The 26,265-nt window shown below is 47.5% G+C and overlaps 1 protein-coding gene across 1 annotated transcript in view; it reads right to left on the minus strand.

Moving 5' to 3' along the window:
* Positions 1-15,482, minus strand: part of UNC119B (unc-119 lipid binding chaperone B) — a 34,049-nt gene extending 18,567 nt beyond the window's left edge. Inside the window, exons 1-2 of the mRNA XM_063913108.1 lie at positions 15,134-15,482; positions 14,944-15,054 (exon numbers count right to left, since the gene is read on the minus strand). Coding sequence (XP_063769178.1) covers positions 14,944-15,054; positions 15,134-15,341 — 319 coding nt within the window. The 5' untranslated portion in view covers positions 15,342-15,482. The remainder of the gene's footprint in view (positions 1-14,943; positions 15,055-15,133) is intronic.
* Between the last annotated feature and the right edge of the window lie 10,783 nt (positions 15,483-26,265).

Raw genomic sequence — 26,265 nt, forward strand, 5'->3', positions numbered from 1 at the left:
GCTCACCGGAAAAAAAAAAACCCTCTTAGGCCGCACCCATCTTCTTCATCAACAGAACATATGGATGGATTGTCACTGCAAACCTGATCCGACTCCGGATCCTCAGACCTCTTTCCACAGGAACGCACAGAACTTAAACCGTTCCGTATCTACTCTGAAACCCACCTCCGACGTCTGTGTCGTTGGGAATAACAGCCTTCGCCTGTGTTGAAGAACAGTCAGAGAGAAAACAACGATTTGCACCACTTGTGTCTTGACCTCGCCTTAAACAGGAGATTGTCCCAGTACAGAATAACAATGACTTACTATTGAAAGAATACTGTCCTACTGCCATCACACCGGTGAAATGGCAAAGACAAACCTGGATATCCACCCAGGTAAGCTGAATGCGGAGAACAACGCATTTAAACCCCTTAGTTTTTTTTTGTAAACAGGAACAGCAGGACAATGCCCTGAACCTGACGCAACTCTGGTATGGCGTCGCGTACTACCTCCCCTTCCAGAGGGGCAACGGCAAGATCTATTTGAAAAAACAGTGAGGGGAAACATCTGTAAACGCCAGAATGTCCCCCTTTGGATTCTATAATTAACTCACAGGTCCTAGTCTATTCTCGGACTGACTGACGAGTTACCACCGGAGTGGGCTCCAGCCAGATAGACCCAGCAACATGTGGTGGATGTGGTAGAAACAGAAAACGACATCCGCTTCTGCGAACCTAACAAGGCTGCAGAACTCTTACCTTTTCACCTTCCACTATCTGCTCAGAAAATGAAACAAGAACGGTATCGAACCAGTAAATATGACTGCATCCCACAAAAGAATGCGTCACCAACCGTTGTGAAGGAGTCTAACTCACGAAGTTAGATACACCAGTAGTATCCGCCGTGATTGACTGAACTGAGGCATCCCCAAACAGCGGTACACCGTCCCAGGAAGAAACTCCAGTATCTCTCGGAGTCAGCCTCAGCATTCCCCCGGCCACACCTCCTGTATACGCACGGCAGCCTGCCGCAATGTTACAGAAAAGAAACAATCTAAGAAACATCCCCTCTCTCTTTTAGAGTAATTCTATCGGATGCCTTTCCAAATATAAACACTCCCCCATGTGCATGTAATGCAATTAACTTCAAAACATAGAAATAAAATATCACTTAGCTTCCTGTGTACAATCCGTTGTGACAGGGCCCCGTGTCGACCAGGAGTTGACTTTCACAGTATTCTATCCGCGGCGGGAAAAGAATAACCATTCGGACTCCTAGAGCCAACCTAGAGCTTTATCAACAGAGCGACCAGCACATGAGAAGGAATACTTTTACTCCATCATTCATTATAGATCATAATATGAATATGCATAATGCAATACACAATTACACACATATCCTATTATATATATATATATATATATATATATATATATATATATATATCCAATATATGATTGCACTCGCATCTTCCAATTGTCCATACGCTGGGGTGTCACCCCGGATACCGAGGCATCCAAATATAGAAAAAGCAAATCAGAGGGGGCACTCACCAGACTTCTTTGTATTTTAACAAATGTTCATTTATTGAAGATAATACTTTACATGATCATCAATTTCTCAATTCCTCAAGCGCTTTCGGCCCGAATCTGGATGCCTGGATTCATTGTTCACGATTGGTGAAAGTGGTGATCTTTATACAGTACCTCCTGAGGAAGGCCCCTGATTCGGGCCGAAAGCGCTTGAGGAATTGAGAAATTGATGATCATGTAAAGTATTATCTTCAATAAATGAACATTTGTTAAAATACAAAGAAGTCTGGTGAGTGCCCCCTCTGATTTGCTTTTTCTATATATATATATATATATATACATACATACATACATACATACATACATACATACACACACACAGGTATAAGGCAGTTACAGCATGTTAATTTACACCCAGTAATAACAGATGGTGCAGACAGGGTCACCCACATACTACTGTGTCTCCCATACAGTGTTTACTTTTGACAAGCATATTAACTACCGACCTGCTGATACTGCATCTACTGAATCAAGTACCAACAGGCGTCGGCGATGCAGACAGTGATCCCCACAGCTGTTTGTGACAGAGCACTCACGCATATCAACATATGTGGACTAAAAAAGCTATAGTGGGTATATCCGACAGGGAACACACAGCGATATATATGCACAACAATGATTACATGCCCATTATCTAAAATAGTGCCATATTACCCTCTATATAACACTAAAACACTGTGCCCCCCCCCCCCCCCCCCCCCCCTCGTTTGCACTGTATACATTGCTTTTGGCGGGGACATAGAGAGAATGGTGCTGAATCCTGTTGTGAGGGCTAAGCCCCGCCCCTTCTCGGCGCGCTTCAGCCCCGCTATTAAAAATAGTTTTTTATGCTGGCGGGGGTCCGTATACAGTGCCTACGCACTTTATACATGCTTTTGCCACACTCAAAGAGGTATATATTGCAGGCACCGAATATGCATCTCTTGCCAGCGGTTCTGACCCTCAGTAACTTGCTGCCCAGGGCGCTCCCCCCCCAGCGCCCTGCACCCTGTGAGTGCCGTTGGTGTGTGGGAGCATGGAGCGCTGCGTTACTGAAGTCTTCTGAAGTCACTGAAGTCTTCTGTTCTTCTAATACTCACCCGGCTTCTTTCTTCTGGCTTCTGTGAGGGGGGTGACGGCGCGGCTCCGGGAACAAGCAGCTAGGCGCGCCAAGTGATCGAACCCTCTGGAGCTAATGGTGTCCAGTAGCCTAAGAAGCAGAGCCTTTAACTCACAGAAGTAGGTCTGACTTCTCTCCCCTCAGTCCCACGATGCAGGGAGCCTGTAGCCAGCAGGTTTCTCTGAAAATAAAAAACCTAACAATGAAGTCTTTTAGAGAAACTCAGGAGAGCTCCCCTAGTGTGTGTCCAGTCACTCCTGGGCACATAATCTAACTGAGGTCTGGAGGAGGGGCATAGAGGGAGAAGCCAGTTCACACCCATTCAAAGTCTTATAGTGTGCCCATGTCTCCTGCGGATCCCGTCTATACCCCATGGTCGTTATGGAGTCCTCAGCATCCTCTAGGACGTATGAGAAAAGGGATTTATCGTAAGTACCAAAATCCTCCTTTTTCTGTCAGCCACTAGGGGACACTGGCACAACGTCAAGACCGTGGGGACGTCCCAAAGTTTCTCCCCCTAGGCGGGAGATCGCGGAGGAACTTGCAAAACTAGACGGCCAAACTGTGAAGATGAAGCCACAAAAGTATCAAACTCATAGAATTTAGCAAATGTATGACTACTGAATAAAGTGGCTGCTCTACAGAGTTGAGACGTGGTAGCCCCCCCTACTGGCGGCCCATGAAAACCCAACTGAATGCGTAGAATGGGCAGGAATGGATACTGCCAGTCGCCTAGACTGGTGGAGATAGGCGATTTACTGTAGTAAATCTGGATCTACGAAGGGCCCTTGTTAGAGTAGATCCGGAGGCAGAGGCCAAGGAACGACCGCTAGGAGAAAGCGCAGTTATGAATTCCCCAGTTCCGAGCCACCAGGATCACCGTGATTGACTCTCGTTTGATTCTCTTGAGAATTCGAGACAATAGAGGTAAGGGAGGAACGCGTAAACTAAGTCATACGGCTAAGGCATGGACAGAGCATCCACAGCTTCCTCTTGAGGATCCCGGGTTCTGGCGATGTATCTTGGAAGTTGTAGATTGAGAGGTGATGCCATGAGATCCACGTCTAGACACCTGCAGCGTTGTATCAGATCGCTGAACACCTCCCCATCCTGAAGTCCCCATTCTCCCAGATGTAGATCCTGACGACTACCCAATTGTCCACTCCTGGAATGAACACCGCCGAGAGAATTACTGCGTTGCGTTCTGCCTATTGGAGAATACGTGACACCTCTCGCATTGCCTGGCGACTGCGAGGTCCGCCTTGTTTGTTTACGTACGCTACAGCAGTCGCGTTGTCCAATTGAACGAAGAATGTGAGCGGCTTGTACCAGCGCACTGGAGATCGCTCTCAGTTCCAACACATTTATTGACAACAGCAATTCTTGTGGAGACCAGTGGCCCTGGGAGTCCAACATAAGTGCACCCCATCCCCAGAGGAAGATGGGGATGGGGTGCACTTATGTGGAAGGCATTTGTCGTGAGGAGCACCCAGTCCCACACACTGAACCGCCTGCCCACAGTGAGATTGTGCAGTTGAAGACACCAAAGCAGCGAAAGTCGTGACTTCAGAGTTAAACGAACTGTTGAACATGTAGATGCGACCCCGACCATTGATGTAACAGGTCCAGCTGGAAAGGGTGTGAATAAAAACGGATGAATTCCAGAGTTTTGAAAGCAGCTACCATCTTCCCAAGCAGACCAATGGATAAATGGACTGGTACACATCGTGGCTTGAGAACAGTCCGGGCCAGTACCTGTATACTCAGAGCTTTATCTTGTGGTGGAAAAAAAAACTCTGTACATTGGTGTCCAGAATCACACCGAGAAACTGGAGAGACTGTGATGGCTGAAGGTTGGATTACCGAAAAATGATTATCGATCCATGTTCTACCAACACATTGTAAGTTAATAAAGCATGCTCCTGGAATATGTGATTGGATGGAGCCTCGAGGAGGAGGAGGTCATCTAGGTATGGTATTATTGTGATTCCCAATGATCTGAGGTGAGCAATAATCACCGACATGACCTTGGTAAACACTGTGGGTGCTGTGGACAGTCCGAATGGTAAAACTCTGAACTGAAAATGATCCTGTTGAATCACAAACCTGAGAAACGCTTGGAAAGGTTCCCAGATCAGAATGTGGAGATATGCATCCCTGATATCTAGAGATATCATGAATTCCCTGGGTTCCTGGTTCGAAATCACCGAGTTGAGGGACTCCATCTTGAACCGGTAATAAGACAGACACTGATTTAATGAATCAGGTTCAGGATTGGTCTTACCGTACCGTCCGGTTTTGGAACTATGAAAAGACTGGAATAGTAACCCCTTTTCCACTGACTCAGTGGTACCAGCATTAGCACAGCTGATTGCACCTTGAAGGGCTAAACGTTTGTCCAGAAGGATGGGAAGACTTGTCGTAAAATATTTATTTGGCGGTAAAACTTTGAAATGTAACTTATACCTTTGGGAGATGATGTTGTGAATCCACGCATTTTCGGATAGTTTAAACCAGGCATCCTGAAAATTTTGAAGCCGCGCTCCCACCGCACATGGACCCTGGTGGGAAGGGAAACAGTCATGCCACAGTCTTTTCTGAAGGCATTTGGTCTTGACGATGAACAGCGACTGGTTGCTTGCCGCGACCTGTACCTCGCAAGGGTGTAGCTCTTCCGCATCCTCTAAAAGGTTGAGTGGAACAAAGGGATCGAAAGGAGGTTCCAATATAAGAGCGTTTAGACGGTAGTGGAAGGGTCGGTAAGAAGGTAGATTTACCACCTGCAGCTTGTAGAATGAACGCATCTAGTTCTTTTCCAAAAGAATGTTACCTGTAAAGAGAAGTGCCTCCGCCGCTCTTTTTGTGTAATTGCCATGACCTCAGCCAAAGGGCTCCTCTGGGTGCAATAGTTGTTGCTGAGATCCTCGAGTTAACTTGTCCGATATCTCCAGCCGCTTCTCCGAAGTATATAGCATCTCAGGGTGGAGCTATATAGCGCCAGTGTGCCGGGACCTGCTGTATAGGATGTGGAGCAGCACACTATTAATACTATAGACAGAAAAGTTTAAAGTAGGTGCAAACACCATAAACGAATCCTTACATAAGTGTCCTTATGAAAAGAATAGAGTGAAATCCTGATTTCGTAGATTCAGTGTCCTAAAATCCCTTGTCCACACAGACTCAATGATGTAAGTTACTTCTTTCTCTCGATAAAGGTCATAGTGCAGATCAATTTTACAGGGACAGAGAATTAATTTAAACACAGAACACTCGCAATATTCACAAATAAACAAGCATGTACCTGCTGAAGCAGGTGGTGACAGCCTCTTTCTGGATCGTGGGTGGACTGACCTCGGTGCTTCGAATTTCCTTGCACTGCTGCGGTGTCCGGGACCTCCGGTGCTTTCCCTTGTGCCATCTTGGGAGGGTAATTGGAAGACGGTATTTGCCAGCACCCCTTTCTATTCACTTTGAGTTGTTACATGCTTGTTTATTTGTGAATATTGTGAGTATTCTGTGTTAAATAAATTCTCTGTCCCTGTAAAATTGATCTGCACTCTGACCTCTTCTTCTTTATCGAGAGAAAGAAATAACTTACATCATTGAGTCTGTGGGGACAAGGGATTTTAGGACACTGAATCTACGAAATCAGGATTTCACTCTATTCTTTTCATAAGGACACTTATGTAAGGATTCATTTATGGTGTTTGCGCCTACTTTAAACTTTTCTGTCTATGCTATTTCTATTTTGGATTTTTTGTGAAGCTTCCTTTGTTTATTAGTGGGCTGCATTTACATCAGAGGCAGCGCATTTGTGCAATTATTTTTCCACACTATGAATACTGCCAAGCAGCCAGGCTAGCCACTGTACTGGCGCCGCTGTGTTATGATCGTGCTGCCGCTGAGACTTAAGAGCGCGGCAGCGCAGTTAGTCATGCATCCACTGCACTATGTACGGGACACTGAAACAGCGCTCCCTGAGCGCCCGCCACATGCAGCAGTGCGGCTGTAAGAGGTTTGGCTATGATGAGCATCCCAGATAGTATAAGCAGAGGGCGGAGGAGATGCAGCAGCAGCACAGGGATGGTGGGGGCCGGGGGGCACTCCCAGACCACGCCGCTGCTAACTTAAGCAGAGCGGACCCAAGGCCTCCTTCCCCTGCTAAGCGGGAGGATAGTCCATAGTATGGGAAGCTTACGGAAAAGCACCTGTGTCGGCGGTGGCGGGCTTGCTGCGTGCTAATCGCGGGAGCCTTACATGGGTGACAACAATCACCCATTCGGAGCCTCAGGAGGATGTAGCTGCTTTTCTTGAAGAACAGTGCTTCTCGCTTAAGCGCTGATCTTCAGTGTAGCGTCACTCACCCATTCAGGACTTTCAGGATGCGGCTGTCTTGGGAGGAGTGTTCAGCTTGACGCTGCTGGTGTGTAACCTGGACCCCACTTCTCATATAAGTGGCAAAGGGTTCCTGAGGCTGAGGAAACTAAGTCCCATGATAAAGAGTGTAAAAATAAGAATTTACTTACCGATAATTCTATTTCTCGTAGTCCGTAGTGGATGCTGGGGACTCCGTCAGGACCATGGGGATTAGCGGCTCCGCAGGAGACAGGGCACAAAAGTAAAAGCTTTAGGATCAGGTGGTGTGCACTGGCTCCTCCCCCTATGACCCTCCTCCAAGCCTCAGTTAGGATACTGTGCCCGGACGAGCGTACACAATAAGGAAGGATTTTGAATCCCGGGTAAGACTCATACCAGCCACACCAATCACACTGTACAACCTGTGATCTGAACCCAGTTAACAGCATGATAACAGCGGAGCCTCTGAAAAGATGGCTCACAACAATAATAACCCGATTTTTGTAACAATAACTATGTACAAGTATTGCAGACAATCCGCACTTGGGATGGGCGCCCAGCATCCACTACGGACTACGAGAAATAGAATTATCGGTAAGTAAATTCTTATTTTCTCTGACGTCCTAAGTGGATGCTGGGGACTCCGTCAGGACCATGGGGATTATACCAAAGCTCCCAAACGGGCGGGAGAGTGCGGATGACTCTGCAGCACCGAATGAGAGAACTCCAGGTCCTCCTCAGTCAGGGTGTGCCCCTGACCAAGTATCAGCTCGGCAAAGTTGTAAAGCCGAGACCCCTCGGGCAGCCGCCCAAGATGAGCCCACCTTCCTTGTGGAATGGGCATTTACATATTTTGGCTGTGGCAGGCCTGCCACAGAATGTGCAAGCTGAATTGTACTACACATCCAACTAGCAATCGTCTGCTTAGAAGCAAGAGCACCCAGTTTGTTGGGTGCATACAGGATAACAGCAAGTCAGTTTTCCTGACTCCAGCCGTCCTGGAAACTAGATTTTCAGGGCCCTGACAACATCTAGCAACTTGGAGTCCTCCAAGTCCCTAGTAGCCGCAGGTACCACAATAAGCTGGTTCGGGTGAAACACTGACACCACCTTAGGGAGAAACTGGGGATGAGTCCGCAGCTCTGCCCTGTCCGAATGGACAATCAGATATGGGCTTTTTTGAGACAAACGCCGCCAATTCTGACACTCGCCTGGCCGAGGCCAGGGCCAACAGCATGGTCACTTTCCCTGTGAGATATTTCAAATCCACAGATTTGAGCGGTTTAAACCAATGTGATTTTAGGAATCCCAGAACTACGTTGAGATCCCACAGTGCCACTGGAGGCACAAAAGGGGGTTGTATATGCAGTACTCCCTTGACAAACTTCTGGACTTCAGGAACTGAAGCCAATTCTTTCTGGAAGAAAATCGACAGGGCCGAAATTTGAACCTTAATGGACCCCAATTTGAGGCCCATAGACACTCCTGTTTGCAGGAAATGCAGGAAACGACCGAGTTGAAATTTCTTCATGGGGCCTTCCTGGCCTCACACCACGCAACATATTTTCGCCACATGTGGTGATAATGTTGTGCGGTCACCTCCTTCCTGGCTTTGACCAGGGTAGGAATGACCTCTTCCGGAATGCCTTTTTCCCTTAGGATCCGGCGTTCAACCGCCATGCCGTCAAACGCAGCCGCGGTAAGTCTTGGAACAGACATGGTACTTGCTGAAGCAAGTCCCTTCTTAGCGGCAGAGGCCATGAGTCCTCTGTGAGCATCTCTTGAAGTTCCGGGTACCAAGTCCTTCTTGGCCAATCCGGAGTCACGAGTATAGTTCTTACTCCTCTACGTCTTATAATTCTCAATACCTTGGGTATGAGAAGCAGAGGAGGGAAGACATACACCGACTGGTACACCCACGGCGTTACCAGAACGTCCACAGCTATTGCCTGAGGGTCTTTTGACCTGGCGCAATACTTGTCCAGTTTTTTGTTCAGGCGGGACGCCATCATGTCCACCTTTGGTCTTTTCCAACGGTTCACAATCATGTGGAAGACTTCCCGATGAAGTCCCCACTCTCCCGGGTGGAGGTTGTGCCTGCTGAGGAAGTCTGCTTCCCAGTTGTCCACTCCCGGAATGAACACTGCTGACAGTGCTATCACATGATTTTCCGCCCAGCGAAAAATCCTTGCAGTTTCTGCCATTGCCCTCCTGCTTCTTGTGCCGCCCTGTCTGTTTACGTGGGCGACTGCCGTGATGTTGTCCCACTGGATCAATACCGGCTGACCTTGAAGCAGAGGTCTTGCTAAGCTTAGAGCATTGTAAATTGCCCTTAGCTCCAGTATATTTATGTGGAGAAAAATCTCCAGACTTGATCACACTCCCTGGAAATTTTTTCCCTGTGTGACTGCTCCCCAGCCTCTCAGGCTGGCCTCCGTGGTCACCAGCATCCAATCCTGAATGCCGAATCTGCGGCCCTCTAGAAGATGAGCACTCTGTAACCACCACAGGAGAGACACCCTTGTCCTTGGAGATAGGGTTATCCGCTGATGCATCTGAAAATGCGATCCGGACCATTTGTCCAGCAGATCCCACTGAAAAGTTCTTGCGTGGAATCTGCCGAATGGAATCGCTTCGTAATAAGCCACCATTTTTCCCAGGACTCTTGTGCAATGATGCACTGACACTTTTCCTGGTTTTAGGAGGTTCCTGACTAGCTCGGATAACTCCCTGGCTTTCTCCTCCGGGAGAAACACCTTTTTCTGGACTGTGTCCAGAACCATCCCTAGGAACAGCAGACGTGTCGTCGGAAACGGCTGCGATTTTGGATATTTAGAATCCACCCGTGCTGTCGTAGAACTACTTGAGATAGTGCTACTCCGACTTCCAACTGTTCTCTGTACCTTGCCCTTATCAGGAGATCGTCCAAGTAAGGGATAATTAAGACGCCTTTTCTTTGAAGAAGAATCATCATTTCGGCCATTACTTTGGTAAAGACCCGGGGTGCCGTGGACAATCCAAACGGCAGCATCTGAAACTGATAGTGACAGTTCTGTACCACAAACCTGAGGTACCCTTGGTGAGAAGGGCAATTTGGGACATGGAGGTAAGCATCCTTGATGTCCAGGGACACCATATAGTCCCCTTCTTCCTGGTTCGCTATCACTGCTCTGAGTGACTCCATCTTGATTTGAACCTTTGTATGTAAGTGTTCAAAGATTTCCCATTTAGAATAGGTCTCACCGAGCCATCTGGCTTCAGTACCACAATATAGTGTGGAATAATACCCCTTTCCTTGTTGTAGGAGGGGTACTTTGATTATCACCTGCTGGGAATACAGCTTGTGAATTGTTTCCAATACTGCCTCCCTGTCGGAGGAAGACGTTGGTAAAGCAGACATCAGGAGCCTGCGAGGGGGAGACGTCTCGAATTTCCAGTCTGTACCCCTGGGATACTACTTGTAGGATCCAGGGGTCCACTTGCGAGTGAGCCCACCACGCGCTGAAACTCTTGAGACGACCCCCCACCGCACTTGAGTCCGCTTGTACGGCCCCAGCGTCATGCTGAGGACTTGGCAGAAGCTGTGGAGGGCTTCTGTTCCTGGGAATGGGCTGCCTGCTGCAGTCTTCTTCCCTTTCCTCTATCCCTGGGCAGATATGACTGGCCTTTTGCCCGCTTGCCCTTATGGGGACGAAAGGACTGAGGCTGAAAAGACGGTGTCTTTTTCTGCCGAGATGTGATTTGGGGTAAAAAAGGTGGATTTTCCAGCTGTTGCCGAGGCCACCAGGTCCGATGGACCGACCCCAAATAACTCCTCCCCTTTATACGGCAATACTTCCATGTGCCGTTTGGAATCTGCATCACCTGACCACTGTCGTGTCCATAAACATCTTCTGGCAGATATGGACATCGCACTTACTCTTGATGCCAGAGTGCAAATATCCCTCTGTGCATCTCGCATATATAGAAATGCATCCTTTAAATGCTCTATAGTCAATAAAATACTATCCCTGTCAAGGGTATCAATATTTTCAGTCAGGGAATCCGACCAAGCCACCCCAGCGCTGCACATCCAGGCTGAGGCGATCGCTGGTCGCAGTATAACACCAGTATGTGTGTATATACCTTTTTAGGATATTTTCCAGCCTCTCAGCTGGCTCCTTGAGGGCGGCCCTATCTGGAGACGGTACCGCCACTTGTTTTGATAAGCTTGTGAGCGCCTTATCCACCCTAAAGGGTGTTTCCCAACGCGCCCTAACTTCTGGCGGGAAAGGGTATACCGCCAATAATTTTCTATCGGGGGAAACCCACGCATCATCACACACTTCATTTAATTTATCTGATTCAGGAAAAACTACAGGTAGTTTTTTCACACCCCACATAATACCCTTCTTGTGGTACTTGTAGTATCAGAAATATGTAACACCTCCTTCATTGCCCTTAACATGTAACGTGTGGCCCTAAAGGAAAATACGTTTGTTTCTTCACCGTCGACACTGGAGTCAGTGTCCGTGTCTGTGTCGACCGACTGAGGTAAATGAGCGTTTTACAACCCCTGACGGTGTTTGAGACGCCTGGACAGGTACTAATTTGTTTGCCGGCCGTCTCATGTCGTCAACCGACCTTGCAGCGTGTTGACATTATCACGTAATTCCTTAAATAAGCCATCCATTCCGGTGTCGACTCCCTAGAGAGTGACATCACCATTTCAGGCAATTGCTCCGCCTCCTCACCAACATCGTCCTCATACATGTCGACACACACGTACCGACACACAGCACACACACAGGGAATGCTCTGATAGAGGACAGGACCCCACTAGCCCTTTGGGGAGACAGAGGGAGAGTTTGCCAGCACACACCAAAAACGCTATAATTATACAGGGACAACCTTTATATAAGTGTTTTTCCCTTATAGCATTTTAATATATATATACATATCGCCAAATAAGTGCCCCCCCTCTCTGTTTTAACCCTGTTTCTGTAGTGCAGTGCAGGGGAGAGCCTGGGAGCCTTCCCACCAGCATTTCTGTGAGGGAAAATGGCGCTGTGTGCTGAGGAGAATAGGCCCCGCCCCCTTTTCGGCGGGCTTCTTCTCCCGTTTTTCTGAGACCTGGCAGGGGTTAAATACATCCATATAGCCCCCAGGGGCTATATGTGATGTATTTTTAGCCAGAATAAGGTACTATCATTGCTGCCCAGGGCGCCCCCCCCCCAGCGCCCTGCACCCTCAGTGACCGCTGCTATGAAGTGTGCTGACAACAATGGCGCACAGCTGCAGTGCTGTGCGCTACCTTATGAAGACTGAAGAGTCTTCTGCCGCCGTTTCTGGACCTTCACTTTTCGGCATCTGCAAGGGGGGTCGGCGGCGCGGCTCCGGGACGAACCCCAGGGTGAGACCTGTGTTCCGACTCCCTCTGGAGCTAATGGTGTCCAGTAGCCTAAGAAGCCAATCCATCCTGCACGCAGGTGAGTTCACTTCTCTCCCCTAAGTCCCTCGTAGCAGTGAGCCTGTTGCCAGCAGGACTCACTGAAAATAAAAAACCTAACAAACTTTTACTCTAAGCAGCTCTTTAGGAGAGCCACCTAGATTGCACCCTTCTCGGCCGGGCACAAAAATCTAACTGAGGCTTGGAGGAGGGTCATAGGGGGAGGAGCCAGTGCACACCACCTGATCCTAAAGCTTTTACTTTTGTGCCCTGTCTCCTGCGGAGCCGCTAATCCCCATGGTCCCGACGGAGTCCCCAGCATCCACTTAGGACGTCAGAGAAATAAAAGAAAGTAAATGAAAATAGATATAGACTGAGCTGGAGCTCAGTCAGCAGTGACCGACTCCTACGGCACAAATTCAAAGCTGAGGGATGATGGGGAATAGAGGGCGAGGAGCCGGTTTCACTTCTTCGATTATTTAAAGTGCCAGCTCCCTGTAAGCCACCATTATCACCACCACGGTGTTGAAGTTATGCCAGTGTCCCCTCGTGGCTGACAGAAAAATAAGGGGGAAAAAATTAGATAAACATAGTAATAAAACAAATATCCGCATCAGACAAATGACACATTGAAATCCACTCCTAGTGACTAGAATACTAATGCGTCACCAACTTAAATCTCAGTAGCTGGATATATTATCAAGGCTCCCAAGATACTGTAGCAGACAGTCGGAAGGCTTGCCAATAAATATACTTAATTGTGCAGAGATTTACTTGATCTCTGCTCCAGGAAAATGACTCTCATAATGGTGGCTGGGAGTCTGAATTATAATAAAGTCACTGCAGTCAACTATGAGAATTGTATCTGATTCAAAGAAGTTCCACGTCACTGTTCAATTATAAGTAATTTGAAAGCCCTTCTGATGGACCATCCTCACCGGCAGAATGTGCAATACCTCTGTGACTAAATAAAAATTATTCTTAACGGCTGAATGGTACCAGGTAATCTTGGTTGTTTTGCTACACTCGGTGCAGTCTCCATAACTGCTTGCTGCTAAAGCATCCGCGGGTGATTATTGCTCAAGCTTTCCAAAGCCACTGCAAGTGTGTTCTAATAACATGGCCTGAGTCCTGGGAAAGGTGAGTGGAGGTGGGTCCTAACGAGTTTTGTAACGATCCCATGACCTTTACAAAAGTATGACACCTCCTCCTGGTATCCTAATTAAACCTAAAGCTGCAAACATCGGAGACAGTGCACAAAGTGTAGAAATATCGCAAGATCACTAGGAATCATCTGGCTATCGGGATTAATATTTAGTCCAGGGGTAGCCAACCCGTTCCTCAAGAGCTACTAACAGTTCATGTTTTTTAGACCACCTAGCTGGTGCACAGGTGTAGTCATTACTAACTGCTACATTTTCAAACATGTGGTGCATTCTTTCCTAACCGACACATTCTACCGGTTCCACAGGTGGCCTGGAAAACATGTACTTTTGGTAGCTCCCGAGGACCAGGGTTAGCTACACCTGATTTTACTCACTGAGGTATCGCACAATAGTTTTCTGCTAGTGATATGACTCGTAATTGAACGGTGGTGTGGAACTTCTTTGAAACTAATAGATACAATTATCATGGTTGCTGCAGCGACTTGGTTATAATGCAAACGCCCAGTCACCATTCACGAGAGTAATTTTTCCGGAACGGAAATTAATTAAAACTCTGCAGAATTTACTGTGTTTATATCAATATTTATTGTCATGCCTTTCTACTCTCAGCTACCTCAGGATCCTTGATAAGTAATATATCCAGCTTCTGGGATGCACAGTCTGGAGATGCATTAGAGAATTGTATCAACAACACATTGTTGCAGCATAGTATTCCAGTCGGGTGTGGTTCATTAGGTTGACATACATTGGGTCGACCACTGAAGGTCGATATGCATTAGGTCAACATGGAAAAAGGTCGACATGAGTTCGACTGTTTTTGGTGTAGTTTTCTTCGAAAAGTGACGGGGAACCCCAAATTAGTGCACCGCTTTGCTCGCCATGCTTCGGGCAAGGTGCCTCGCTGCGCTCGGACCAGGTTACCGTTCCCAATTGTAGTCCGCGTGGATCGTTATGTATGAAAAAGGTCAAAAAAAATAACAAAAGATGTGAAAAACTCATGTCGACCTAACGACTACCATCCAATTCCAGTCACCAGGAGTGGTTTCAATGGATCTCACTTGTCTGATGCTGCAGCAATATTAATTTTGTTACTGTTTTTCATTTTTCTCTTATTTTAGCATAATAACCTTTATTATCATTGGAACCTATATATTTTTTGGAATTGTCAGTGTGTACCTCTAGCGCTGCTTACTCTATTTTTCTCGATTTTGGATTGTACACAAGAGAGGTTTATGTCAGGCAGCAGCCGGGGCTCGCACAGGGCAGGATAGAAGTGTAGTGTGTACCGATGCTACTGATGGCTCCGGGCGCAGCAGATACCTGAGCAGGGCTTGGAGATCTCGAACAGCACAGTGCCCGTCTCTAAGTCCCGGATCTTGAAGCGGGTGAAGTCGATCCCATAGATGTTCTCTTCGGGTTTACACAAGTAATCTAGCGGCGAAAGAGAACACAAGTTACTGCACAGACCCGGCGGGATCCCGCCCTCTGACCCAACCAGCAGCCCACTTACTCTCCGTGACCCGCCTCAGGCCTAGGACGTGCTCCGGTTTCAGCTCCTTTAGCCCCAACAGCTGCTGCTCTGTGAGCAGGATGTCGGTCCTGGGCTCGGCGTCACCCCCCTCCCTGACATGGAGCCGTCGCGCCTTCAGCCGGTTGATCACCCCGCCCCCTGCTTTCTTGCGCTCTTCCTTTGCTGCCTCCCGGTGTGACCCGCTCATGGCTGCAAGATGGCGGCTGCCACATCCGCTGCTGCTGCCGTAGCTATGGAGAGAGGGCGGCCCCGCCGTTACTGGGTGACATGCAGTAGCGCAGGACACACAGCACCACTGGCTGCTGGGCGTATGCCCGAGACTGGCCGGGCTCAGCCAATGGGAGTGCGAGGCTGTATATAACATGTGTAACCTATACGGCAGTCCCGCTGCCCAGTGACCAGCAGCAGCAGAGGAGAGTGGTGTTGCATGCAGGGAGCTCAGGTGTGAGGGCAGCAGTAGGTGCCTGGTGCAGGGGCCTGCAGGCTGTGGCTCAGGTCCTAGGGTTTATAGAGTTATAGCTCATTTGTTAGCAGTATCTTCGGAGCTGAATCATTGATGGGTGAAACGAGGTCACTTGTGTGTAGCATAGCTTTGCTAATGCTAGAGATCGTTTTCCTATAAGCAGTTTGTTTAGTCTATACAGGAGCAGTCTCACCCTTATCTCTTTATGTATAGAGTACTATGATGCTGCTGTATTAAATCGCAATAGCAAATGTTAATTCTACTACTACATAATGTTTGTTCTCTGCATACCTGCTGTATATATGTGGGAGATCCAGATTGAGGCTACACATGGTGTTTTATTGGCAGGCGGCAACAAGGGCACTAGTGTCTGTCTCGTGTACACCAGGCTGCATTTACCCATGTGCCAATTTTCTAAGTTTTCCTCTCAGCCAAGCTTAGGGCCCGATTCAGAACTGATCACTGTTGTGCGAAATTGAACAGCGGCTAATTATTGAATGACTGCGTATGCACCGCAATGCACAGGCGCGTCGCCAAACAGACAGGGTGGTGCGAAAATGTAAATTGCACGGGCATTCGCAAGGTGATTGACAGGAAGCGGACGTTTGTGGATGGTAACTGGGCGTTTTCTGGGAGCGTCAGGAAAAATGCAGGCGTTCCCAAGTGTTTTCAGGGAGGGTGTGTGACATCAGCTTGGTATCCGTTCACATGGTCGACCATTCATACCGAACCCATCAGCTTCATGCCCAAACAGCCTGTTTGTATCGCACTGTAGGAGTAATTCTTGGGCTACATACAGACTGGAAAAATCATTCAATTGTGAGTGAGTTGCGAACAGATTTGCAGCTGTCTGGCGTTATTTGCGCACTCCCTACACTTGCACGGGGTGGGTTTTCACTCTGTATGGGCGGTGGCTATCTGATCACAGCCTGCTGCAAAAATGCACAGCAGCGATCAGGTTGTATCGTGTCCTTTGTTTGGACGCTTGTTGTCATCATATTGCTTTGTACGCACAAGTGTAAATAGGCAGCTGAGATTGGTGATATATACAATAAGGGGCAGATTTAGCAATTACCACATTTTAGACACTGCTCAACAAATGTTAAAGTAATGTATGCTTCTGGTATGTGAATATTTGTTTTCACCATTCATTTATACAATACTAATAAAACTACCAAAATGCTTAAAAACTGCAGAAACTGAACTTCCCAAACTCAATTCAAATTAGCCATAATGCATTTGTTAATAAAAGCCCAGCCCCAGCATCCACAAAGGAGATAAGAAAAAGTGGAGGAGCAGGTACTCTAATTAAAAAATGAGGAGGGGCATGTGAAATTGTGTGTGCAACAAAAGATCATTAGCATTATACACTGCTCAAAAAAATAAAGGGAACACTAAAACAACACATCCTAGATCTGAATGAATGAAATATTCTTATTAAATACTTTGTTCTTTACATAGTTGAATGTGCTGACAACAAAATCACAAAAATGATCAATGGAAATCAAATTTATTAACCCATGGAGGTCTGGATTTGGAGTCACCCTCAAAATTAAAGTGGAAAAACACACTACAGGCTGATCCAACTTTGATGTAATGTCCTTAAAACAAGTCAAAATGAGGCTCAGTAGTGTGTGTGGCCTCTACGTGCCTGTATGACCTCCCTACAACCCACACAAGTGGCTCAGGTAGTGCAGCTCATCCAGGATGGCACATCACTGCGAGCTATGGCAAGAAGGTTTGCTGTGTCTGTCAGCGTAGTGTCCAGAGCATGGAGGCGCTACCAGGAGACAGGCCAGTACATCAGGAGACGTGGAGGAGGCCATAGGAGGGCAACAACCCAGCAGCAGGACCGCTACCTCCGCCTTTGTGCAAGGAGGAACAGGAGGAGCACTGCCAGAGCCCTGCAAAATAACCTCCAGCAAGCCACAAATGTGCATGTCTACTCAAATGATCAGAAACAGACTCCATGAGGGTGGTTTGAGGGCCCGACGTCCACAGGTGGGGGTTGTGTTTACAGCCCAACACCGTGCAGGACGTTTGGCATTTGCCAGAGAACACCAAGATTGGCAAATTCGCCACTGGCGCCCTGTGCTCTTCACAGATGAAAGCAGGTTCTCACTGAGCACATGTGACAGATGTGACAGAGTCTGGAGACGCCAAGGAGAACGTTCTGCTGCCTGCAACATCCTCCAGCATGACCAGTTTGGCAGTGGGTCAGTAATGGTGTGGGGTGGCATTTCTTTGGGGGGCTGCACAGCCCTCCATGTGCTCGCCAGAGGTAGCTTGACTGCCATTAGGTACCGAGATGAGATCCTCAGACCCCTTATGAGACCATATGCTGGTGCGGTTGGCCCTGGGTTCCTCCTAATGCAAAACAATGCTAGACCTCATGTGGCTGGAGTGTGTCAGCAGTTCCTGCAAGACGAAGGCATTGATGCTATGGACTGGCCCACCCGTTCCCCAGACCTGAATCCAATTGAGCACATCTGGGACATCATGTCTCACTCAATCCACCAACACCACAGACTGTCCAGGAGTTGGCGGATGCTTTAGTCCAGGTCTGGGAGGAGATCCCTCAGAAGACCATCCGCCACCTCATCAGGAGCATGCCCAGGCATTGTAGGAAGGTCATACAGGCACGTGGAAGCCACACACACTACTGAGCCTTATTTTGACTTGTTTTAAGGACATTACATCAAAGTTGGATCAGCCTGTAGTGTGTTTTTCCACTTTAATTTTGAGGGTGACTCCAAATCCAGACCTCCATGGGTTAATAAATTTGATTTCCATTGATCATTTTTGTGTGAGTTTGTTGTCAGCACATTCAACTATGTAAAGAACAAAGTATTTAATAAGAATATTTAATTCATTCAGATCTAGGATGTGTTATTTTAGAGTTCCCTTTATTTTTTTGAGCAGTGTATAAGTGAAGTAGGTAGATAAATGATCATACATATACAGGGGAGGGGAGACAGAAAAAATAATTCAAGTTATGTCAGTAAAGGTGTACAGAAGGGAATATTAAGAGTGGTATGTTGTAAGAGAGAAAACATTTGTTATAAATTTATTATGCCATTTCATATATGTGTGCGTGTATATGTATGTGTGTGTTTACACACACACACTCTCTCTCTCTCTCTCTCTCTCTCTCTCTCTCTCTCTCTCTCTCTCTCTCTCTCTCTATATCCCCGGGCATTTGTTGTAGTCCCAATGATTTCATTGTTGCAGGGCAAGTGGTGTGTGTGACTTGGGGGGAGTTCAGATCCAGCTGTCCTTCTATGCTTCTCGCTCTCACCCACTGCCTCTCCTTGCCACCCTCTTCCTCTCCATCACCCACTACCTCCTCCTGCCTCTCCCTGTCATTAACTGCCTCTCTCAGTCACTCTCTGCTTCCCTAACCACCCTCTGCCTTTCTCTGTCATCAACTGTCTCCTCCTGCGACTCTCTGGCCTCTCCCTGCCACTTTCTGCTTCCCCTCTCACATTTGTCAGAATGTCTTGGTGAAAATGTTTCCCTTGTTCATCACTTATAGGCCCTACACACTGGCCGATTTCTTGAAAGATATGAACGATCTCGTTCATAAATGAACGAGAACTCGTTCATATCTTTCAGTGTGGAGACTCCAGCGATGAACGATGCGCGGCCCCCGCGCTCGTTCACCGCTGGTCTCCCGTCGGCTGTGCATGCAGGCCAATATGGACGATCTCGTCCATATTTGCCTGCACTTCAATGCAGCCGCGTGACGGGAGGAGTGAAGAAACTTCACTCCCCCCGTCACTGCCCCCCCGCCGTCGGGTCGCTCGTCGGCCGTATTCGCCGTCGGGCAGCTCGGCGGCGGGTCGGCCAGTGAGTAGGGCCCCTTACAGTACATGACTCAGGGTGTCAGGGAAAAAGTCTAGATTAGACTGTAAAAAGTGAATTTTAAGTGACATTATACAACCGGTGTTGTTGTCCAATAGTTCATTCACGATGGACACGTATTTGGCCTCTTTTCGGATACGTAAGAATCCACACACAGCAGCTTTGACAGAGGAACAAGCAGCAAACTCAATTTCTGTCAATTTAGTGTTTAAATATTTAATCCACAAGAGGTTTACTTATATGGAAGCCAACAAATCTCAAACTACATTCTTGTAGTTGTCCAATAGTTCATCCACGATGGAGACATTGGAGATAATTCAGAGTTCATCGCAGCAGCAAATTTGTTAGCAGTTGGGCAAAACCGGGGGGTCATTCTGACCTGATCGCACACTGCTGTTTTTCGCAGCGGTGCGATCAGGTCTGAACAGCACATGCATGCAGGCTGCAGTGCACAGGCAGCGACGGATTGAAAGAAGAAAGCGTTCGCAGCGGTGAACACAAGAAGATTGTCAGGAAGAGGCCGGCCGGTGGTGTCAACTTACCGTTTTCTGTGAGTGTCGAAGAAAACGCAGGCGTGCCCGGCCGTTTGCAGGGAGGGATCCTGACGTCAGCTCCAGGAAGGATCATCGCAGCGGGTGAGTAAGTCTTGAGCTGTGCAGAGACTGCACAAACTTTTTACTTGTGCAGCTCTCTGCACAGCCGATCGCACACCTGCACAGCTCTAACCCCCTCCCCTGTAGGCGGCGATCACCTGGTCTCAGCAGTGCAAAAAATAGCCTGCGTGCGACCAGGTCGGAATGACCCCCCATGTGCACTGCAGGGGGGGCAGATATAACATGTGTAGAGAGAGTTAAATTTGGGTGGGGTGTGTTCAAACTGAAACCTAAATTGCAGTGTAAAAATAAAGCAGCCAGTATTTACCCTGCACAGAAACAAAATAACCCACCCAAATCTAAATCTCTCTGCACATGTTATATCTGCCACACCTGCAGTGCACATGGTTTTGCCCAACTGCTAACAAATTGCTGCGATCAACTATGAATTACCCCCATAGCTGGCCTATTTTCTGTTCCCTAAGAATCTGCACACAGCTGTTTTGATCAGAGGACCAAGCAGCAGACTCTACTGCCGGCAATTTAATATGTAATCCGTAAGCAGTTTACTTATTTGGGGGGAGGGAAAGGGGGGGGGGGGGGACAAATATGCTTATACTTTACCTTTTTTAGCTTAACTTCAGAAACATTTCCTTCAGATAATTGAAAGCCTGGCAGATCTCTCCGTGTGTATGCCTCATAGCGATACCGATGCGCAGCCCCGCGCATCGCTATCGTCTGTTCTAGATTGGCCTGCATGCAGGCACAATCTAGTTACATCGCTCACTTCACCGCTGGGTGAAGTGAGCACCCCCCTCGCTCAGCACACCATCGCGCTGTATGCTGAGCGTTCTGTGATAGATCGCTCAGCACACATCTCCCTGTGTGTACCCCTCTTAAGAGGAGGGTTCTGCCCAGGACCAGTACATGGAGAAAGATGAGGATGACATATAGCAGCAGAAAAAAATTATAAACAAGATTTCTCTGACGTCCTAGTGGATGCTGGGACTCCGTCAGGACCATGGGGAATAGCGGCTCCGCAGGAGACAGGGCACAAAATTTAAAAGTTTGACCACTAGGTGGTGTGTACTGGCTCCTCCCCCTATGACCCTCCTCCAAGCCTCAGTTAGGTTTTTGTGCCCGTCCGAGCAGGGTGCAATCTAGGTGGCTCTCCTAAAGAGCTGCTTAGAAAAAGTTTGTTAGGTTTTTTTTATTTTCAGTGAGTCCTGCTGGCAACAGGCTCACTGCAACGAGGGACTTAGGGGAGAAGAAGTGAACTCACCTGCGTGCAGGATGGATTTGCTTCATAGGCTACTGGACACTAGCTCCAGAGGGACGATCACAGGTACAGCCTGGATGGGTCACCGGAGCCGCGCCGCCGACCCCCTTGCAGATGCCGAATAGAGAAGAGGTCCAGAAACCGGCGGCAGAAGACGTCTCAGTCTTCATGAGGTAGCGCACAGCACTGCAGCTGTGCGCCATTGCTCTCCGCACACTTCACACCAGCGGTCACTGAGGGTGCAGGGCGCTGGGGGGGGGCGCCCTGGGCAGCAATGTAATATACCTATTCTGGCTAAAATATATCACATATAGCCCCTGGGGCTATATGGATGTATTTAACCCCTGCCAGGTTCCAAAAAAACCGGGAGAAGAAGCCAGCCGAAAACGGGGCGGGGCCTATTCTCCTCAGCACACAGCGCCATTTTCCTGCCCAGCTCCGCTGCGAGGAAGGCTCCCAGGACTCTCCCCTGCACTGCACTACAGAAACAGGGTAAAAACAGAGAGGGGGGGCACTTATTGGCGATATTTATAATATTTGAGCTGCTATAAAGGGAACACACTTATTAAGGTTGTCCCTATATATATTTATAGCGCTTGGGTGTGTGCTGGCAAACTCTCCCTCTGTCTCCCCAAAGGGCTAGTGGGGTCCTGTCTTCTATCAGAGCATTCCCTGTGTGTCTGCTGTGTGTCGGTACGTGTGTGTCGACATGTATGAGGACGATGTTGGCGTGGAGGCGGAGCAATTGCCTGTAATGGTGATGTCACCCCCTAGGGAGTCGACACCAGAATGGATGGCTTTGTTTATGGAATTACGGGATAGTGTCAGCACGCTACAAAAGTCGGTTGACGACATGAGACAGCCGGCAAACCAGTTAGTACCTGTCCAGGCGTCTCAGACACCGTCAGGGGCTGTAAAACGCCCTTTACCTCAGTCGGTCGACACAGACCCAGACACTGACACTGAATCCAGTGTCGACGGTGAAGAAACAAACGTATTTTCCAGTAGGGCCACACGTTATATGATCACGGCAATGAAGGAGGCTTTGCATATCTCTGATACTGCAAGTACCACAAAAAGGGGTATTATGTGGGGTGTGAAAAAACTACCGATAGTTTTTCCTGAATCAGAGGAACTGAATGAAGTGTGTGATGAAGCGTGGGTTACCCCAGATAGAAAACTGCTAATTTCAAAGAAGTTATTGGCATTATACCCTTTCCCGCCAGAGGTTAGGGCGCAATAGCAAATATGCAGGTGCGCGGCCAACAGCAGCAGGTAGGAGGAAGGTCAATCCCTCAAAACTGAACAGTAGAAAAAAGAGTGTGTACCTGCGCTGGCTGGATGAATTTAAATTATTATGTATCAGCAGTGTTAAAAAATAACATTAATAAACTTAATAATAATAATAATAATAATAATCAAAATATTAATAATAATAAAAAACGGATGGTTTGTACTATATAAAAAGGTGACAATTTAATAACATATCATATAAAACAATTTTAAAAAAAGAAAGGAATTCCTCTTGCCACAAGGTGGCAGTGAAAGCTTGAATTTATCTTAACTGGATAGAATTGGTATATTTCATATTCTCCACTGTTTACAATGTCCACTCCTATAGGTTAGGACAGCCTCCCTTGTGCAGTCACTGAACTCAGTAGATATTTACCAGATCCCCTTGTTGGTGAGCATCAGCCTTGGAACAAGTCCTTTATGTAGCTGTAGGGTTGGGTCAATTTGATGAAGAGATCCAGTGATGGGAGATAAGTCCAGATATTGCCTGGGGGGACACGGCTTTTGCGGGCCGATGTGGAGAGCAGAGTCCAGATGGAGCAAGTGGGCTCAAGTCAGTCAGAAAAAGCTCAACGCGTTTCACTGGTACATCCAGCTTCCTCAGGAGCATAAAGTCCATAGGCATAAGGTGCTTTATTTATACCCTTATTGATAAGTTAATTGTTGTCACCTGTTTGGGTAATTACTAGTATATAGAAACAAACCATCCAAAATTATACACAGGACCATAAGTCCGAAATACATGCTAAATATATATTCATAAATTATGTTGAAATTAAAAAACGAGTATGTATAACCCATTAAATAGATAAATAAAGTACGATAGTTCCGATCACGTGACGCACCTCGTCACGTGATCGGGGGAAAAAAGCAGTCCCATTGGTCATTCAAGGTCACGTTTACACTAATCATGTGACAATATAAACAAAGTCCCTTCTCTCGAGGTATATTCCATCGCTCAGGGAGACCCAGGAGACTTCCGCCCTCCGTCTGAGTATTTAGTATGTGGATGCGTCCACGTGACGCGCGTCATCGCGTCACGTGAGTGCAGCCCTCAGAGCTTTGCCCTTCATGATAGGGACCCGGAAATCCATCGGGACTTCCAGTGTGAGAGTCATCTCAACTCATTCTTCGGCTTCCGTATTGTGTGGTTACCATGGGGACCCGCCCTGCATTGTGAGTCTCCCAAAACAGTATATAATGCATACAAATACTTTTCGATCAGGAACATAAATTATATAAACATATAGGTGTTAAATACAGATTAGATGTTCATCATTCAAAATACATATATTTTCAATGGAGACAGACCCAGGTGTCATTTACTAATATTTATCATTATATATCCTCATAGAACCAAATCCTTAACTACTGTTGTTCTCTCAGAAGGAAATTATATATAAGAATAAAGACCATTATCTCTTTTGTGATCTGCAAATCATTATAAATGATCAAAGTTCTGATAATTGAAATAATAAGAATTTACTTACCGATAATTCTATTTCTCATAGTCCGTAGTGGATGCTGGGACTCCGTCAGGACCATGGGGATAGCGGGCTCCGCAGGAGACAGGGCACATCTAAAAAAGCTTTTAGGTCACATGGTGCGTACTGGCTCCTCCCCCTATGACCCTCCTCCAAGCCTCAGTTAGGTACTGTGCCCGGACGAGCGTACACAATAAGGAAGGATCTTGAATCCCGGGTAAGACTCATACCAGCCACACCAATCACACCGTACAACTTGTGATCTGAACCCAGTTAACAGTATGATAACACAAACGAAGTAGCCTCTGAACAGATGGCTCACAACAACAGTAATAACCCGATTTTTGTAACAATAACTATGTACAAGCATTGCAGACAATCCGCACTTGGGATGGGCGCCCAGCATCCACTACGGACTATGAGAAATAGAATTATCGGTAAGTAAATTCTTATTTTCTCTAACGTCCTAGTGGATGCTGGGACTCCGTCAGGACCATGGGGATTATACCAAAGCTCCCAAACGGGCGGGAGAGTGCGGATGACTCTGCAGCACCGAATGAGAGAACTCCAGGTCCTCTTTAGCCAGAGTATCAAATTTGTAAAATTTTACAAACGTGTTCTCCCCTGACCACGTAGCTGCTCGGCAAAGTTGTAATGCCGAGACTCCTCGGGCAGCCGCCCAGGATGAGCCCACTTTCCTTGTGGAATGGGCCTTTACAGATTTAGGCTGTGGCAGGCCTGCCACAGAATGTGCAAGTTGGATTGTACTACATATCCAACGTGCAATCGTCTGTTTAGACGCAGGAGCACCCAACTTGTTGGGTGCATACAATGTAAACAACGAGTCAGATTTTCTGACTCCAGCTGTCCTTGAAATATATATTTTTAATGCTCTGACAACGTCCAGTAACTTGGAGTCCTCCAAGTCGCTAGTAGCCGCAGGCACCACAATAGGCTGGTTCAAGTGAAATGCCGAAACCACCTTAGGGAGAAATTGAGGACGTGTCCTCAATTCTGCCCTGTCCGAATGGAATATCAGATATGGGCTTTTGTATGACAAAGCTGCCAACTCCGAAACTCTCCTGGCTGAAGCCAGGGCCAACAGCATGGTTACCTTCCATGTAAGGTATTTTAAATCTACCGATTTTAAAGGCTCAAACCAATGAGATTTGAGAAAATTTAGAACCACGTTCAAATCCCACGGTGCCACTGGAGGCACTATTGGGGGTTGTATATGTAGTACACCTTTGACAAAAGTTTGTACTTCAGGCACTGACGCCAATTCCTTCTGGAAGAAAATTGATAAGGCCGAAATTTGAACTTTAATGGACCCCAATTTGAGGCCCATAGACAATCCTGCTTGCAGGAAATGTAAGAATCGACCCAATTGAAATTCTTCCGTTGGAGCCTTCTTGGCCTCACACCACGCAACATATTTTCTCCAAATGCGGTGATAATGTTGTGCGGTCACTTCTTTCCTGGCTTTAATTAAAGTAGGAATAACTTCCTCAGGAATGCCCTTCTCTTTTAGAATCCGGCGTTCAACCGCCATGCCGTCAAACGCAGCCGCGGTAAGTCTTGGAACATACAAGGTCCCTGCTGAAGCAGATCCCTTCTTAGAGGTAGAGGCCACGGATCCTCCGTGAGCATCTCTTGAAGTTCCGGATACCAAGTTCTTCTTGGCCAGTCCGGAGCTACCAGTATTGTTCTTACTCCTCTTTTCCGTATAATTCTCAGTACCTTTGGTATGAGAGGCAGAGGAGGGAACACATACACTGACTGGTACACCCACGGTGTTACCAGAGCGTCCACAGCTATTGCCTGAGGGTCTCTTGACCTGGCGCAATACCTGTCCAATTTTTTGTTGAGGCGAGACGCCATCATGTCCACCTTTGGTTTTTCCCAACGGTTCACAATCATGTGGAAAACTTCTGGATGAAGTCCCCACTCTCCCGGGTGAAGGTCGTGTCTGCTGAGGAAATCTGCTTCCCAGTTGTCCACTCCCGGGATGAACACTGCTGACAGTGCTACGACATGATTCTCCGCCCAGCGCAGAATCCTTGCAGCTTCTGCCATTGCACTCCTGCTTCTCGTGCCGCCTTGTCGGTTTACGTGGGCGACTGCCGTGATGTTGT

The sequence above is a fragment of the Pseudophryne corroboree genome, chromosome 1 (assembly GCF_028390025.1).
Source record: "Pseudophryne corroboree isolate aPseCor3 chromosome 1, aPseCor3.hap2, whole genome shotgun sequence".
NCBI lineage: Eukaryota > Metazoa > Chordata > Amphibia > Anura > Myobatrachidae > Pseudophryne > Pseudophryne corroboree.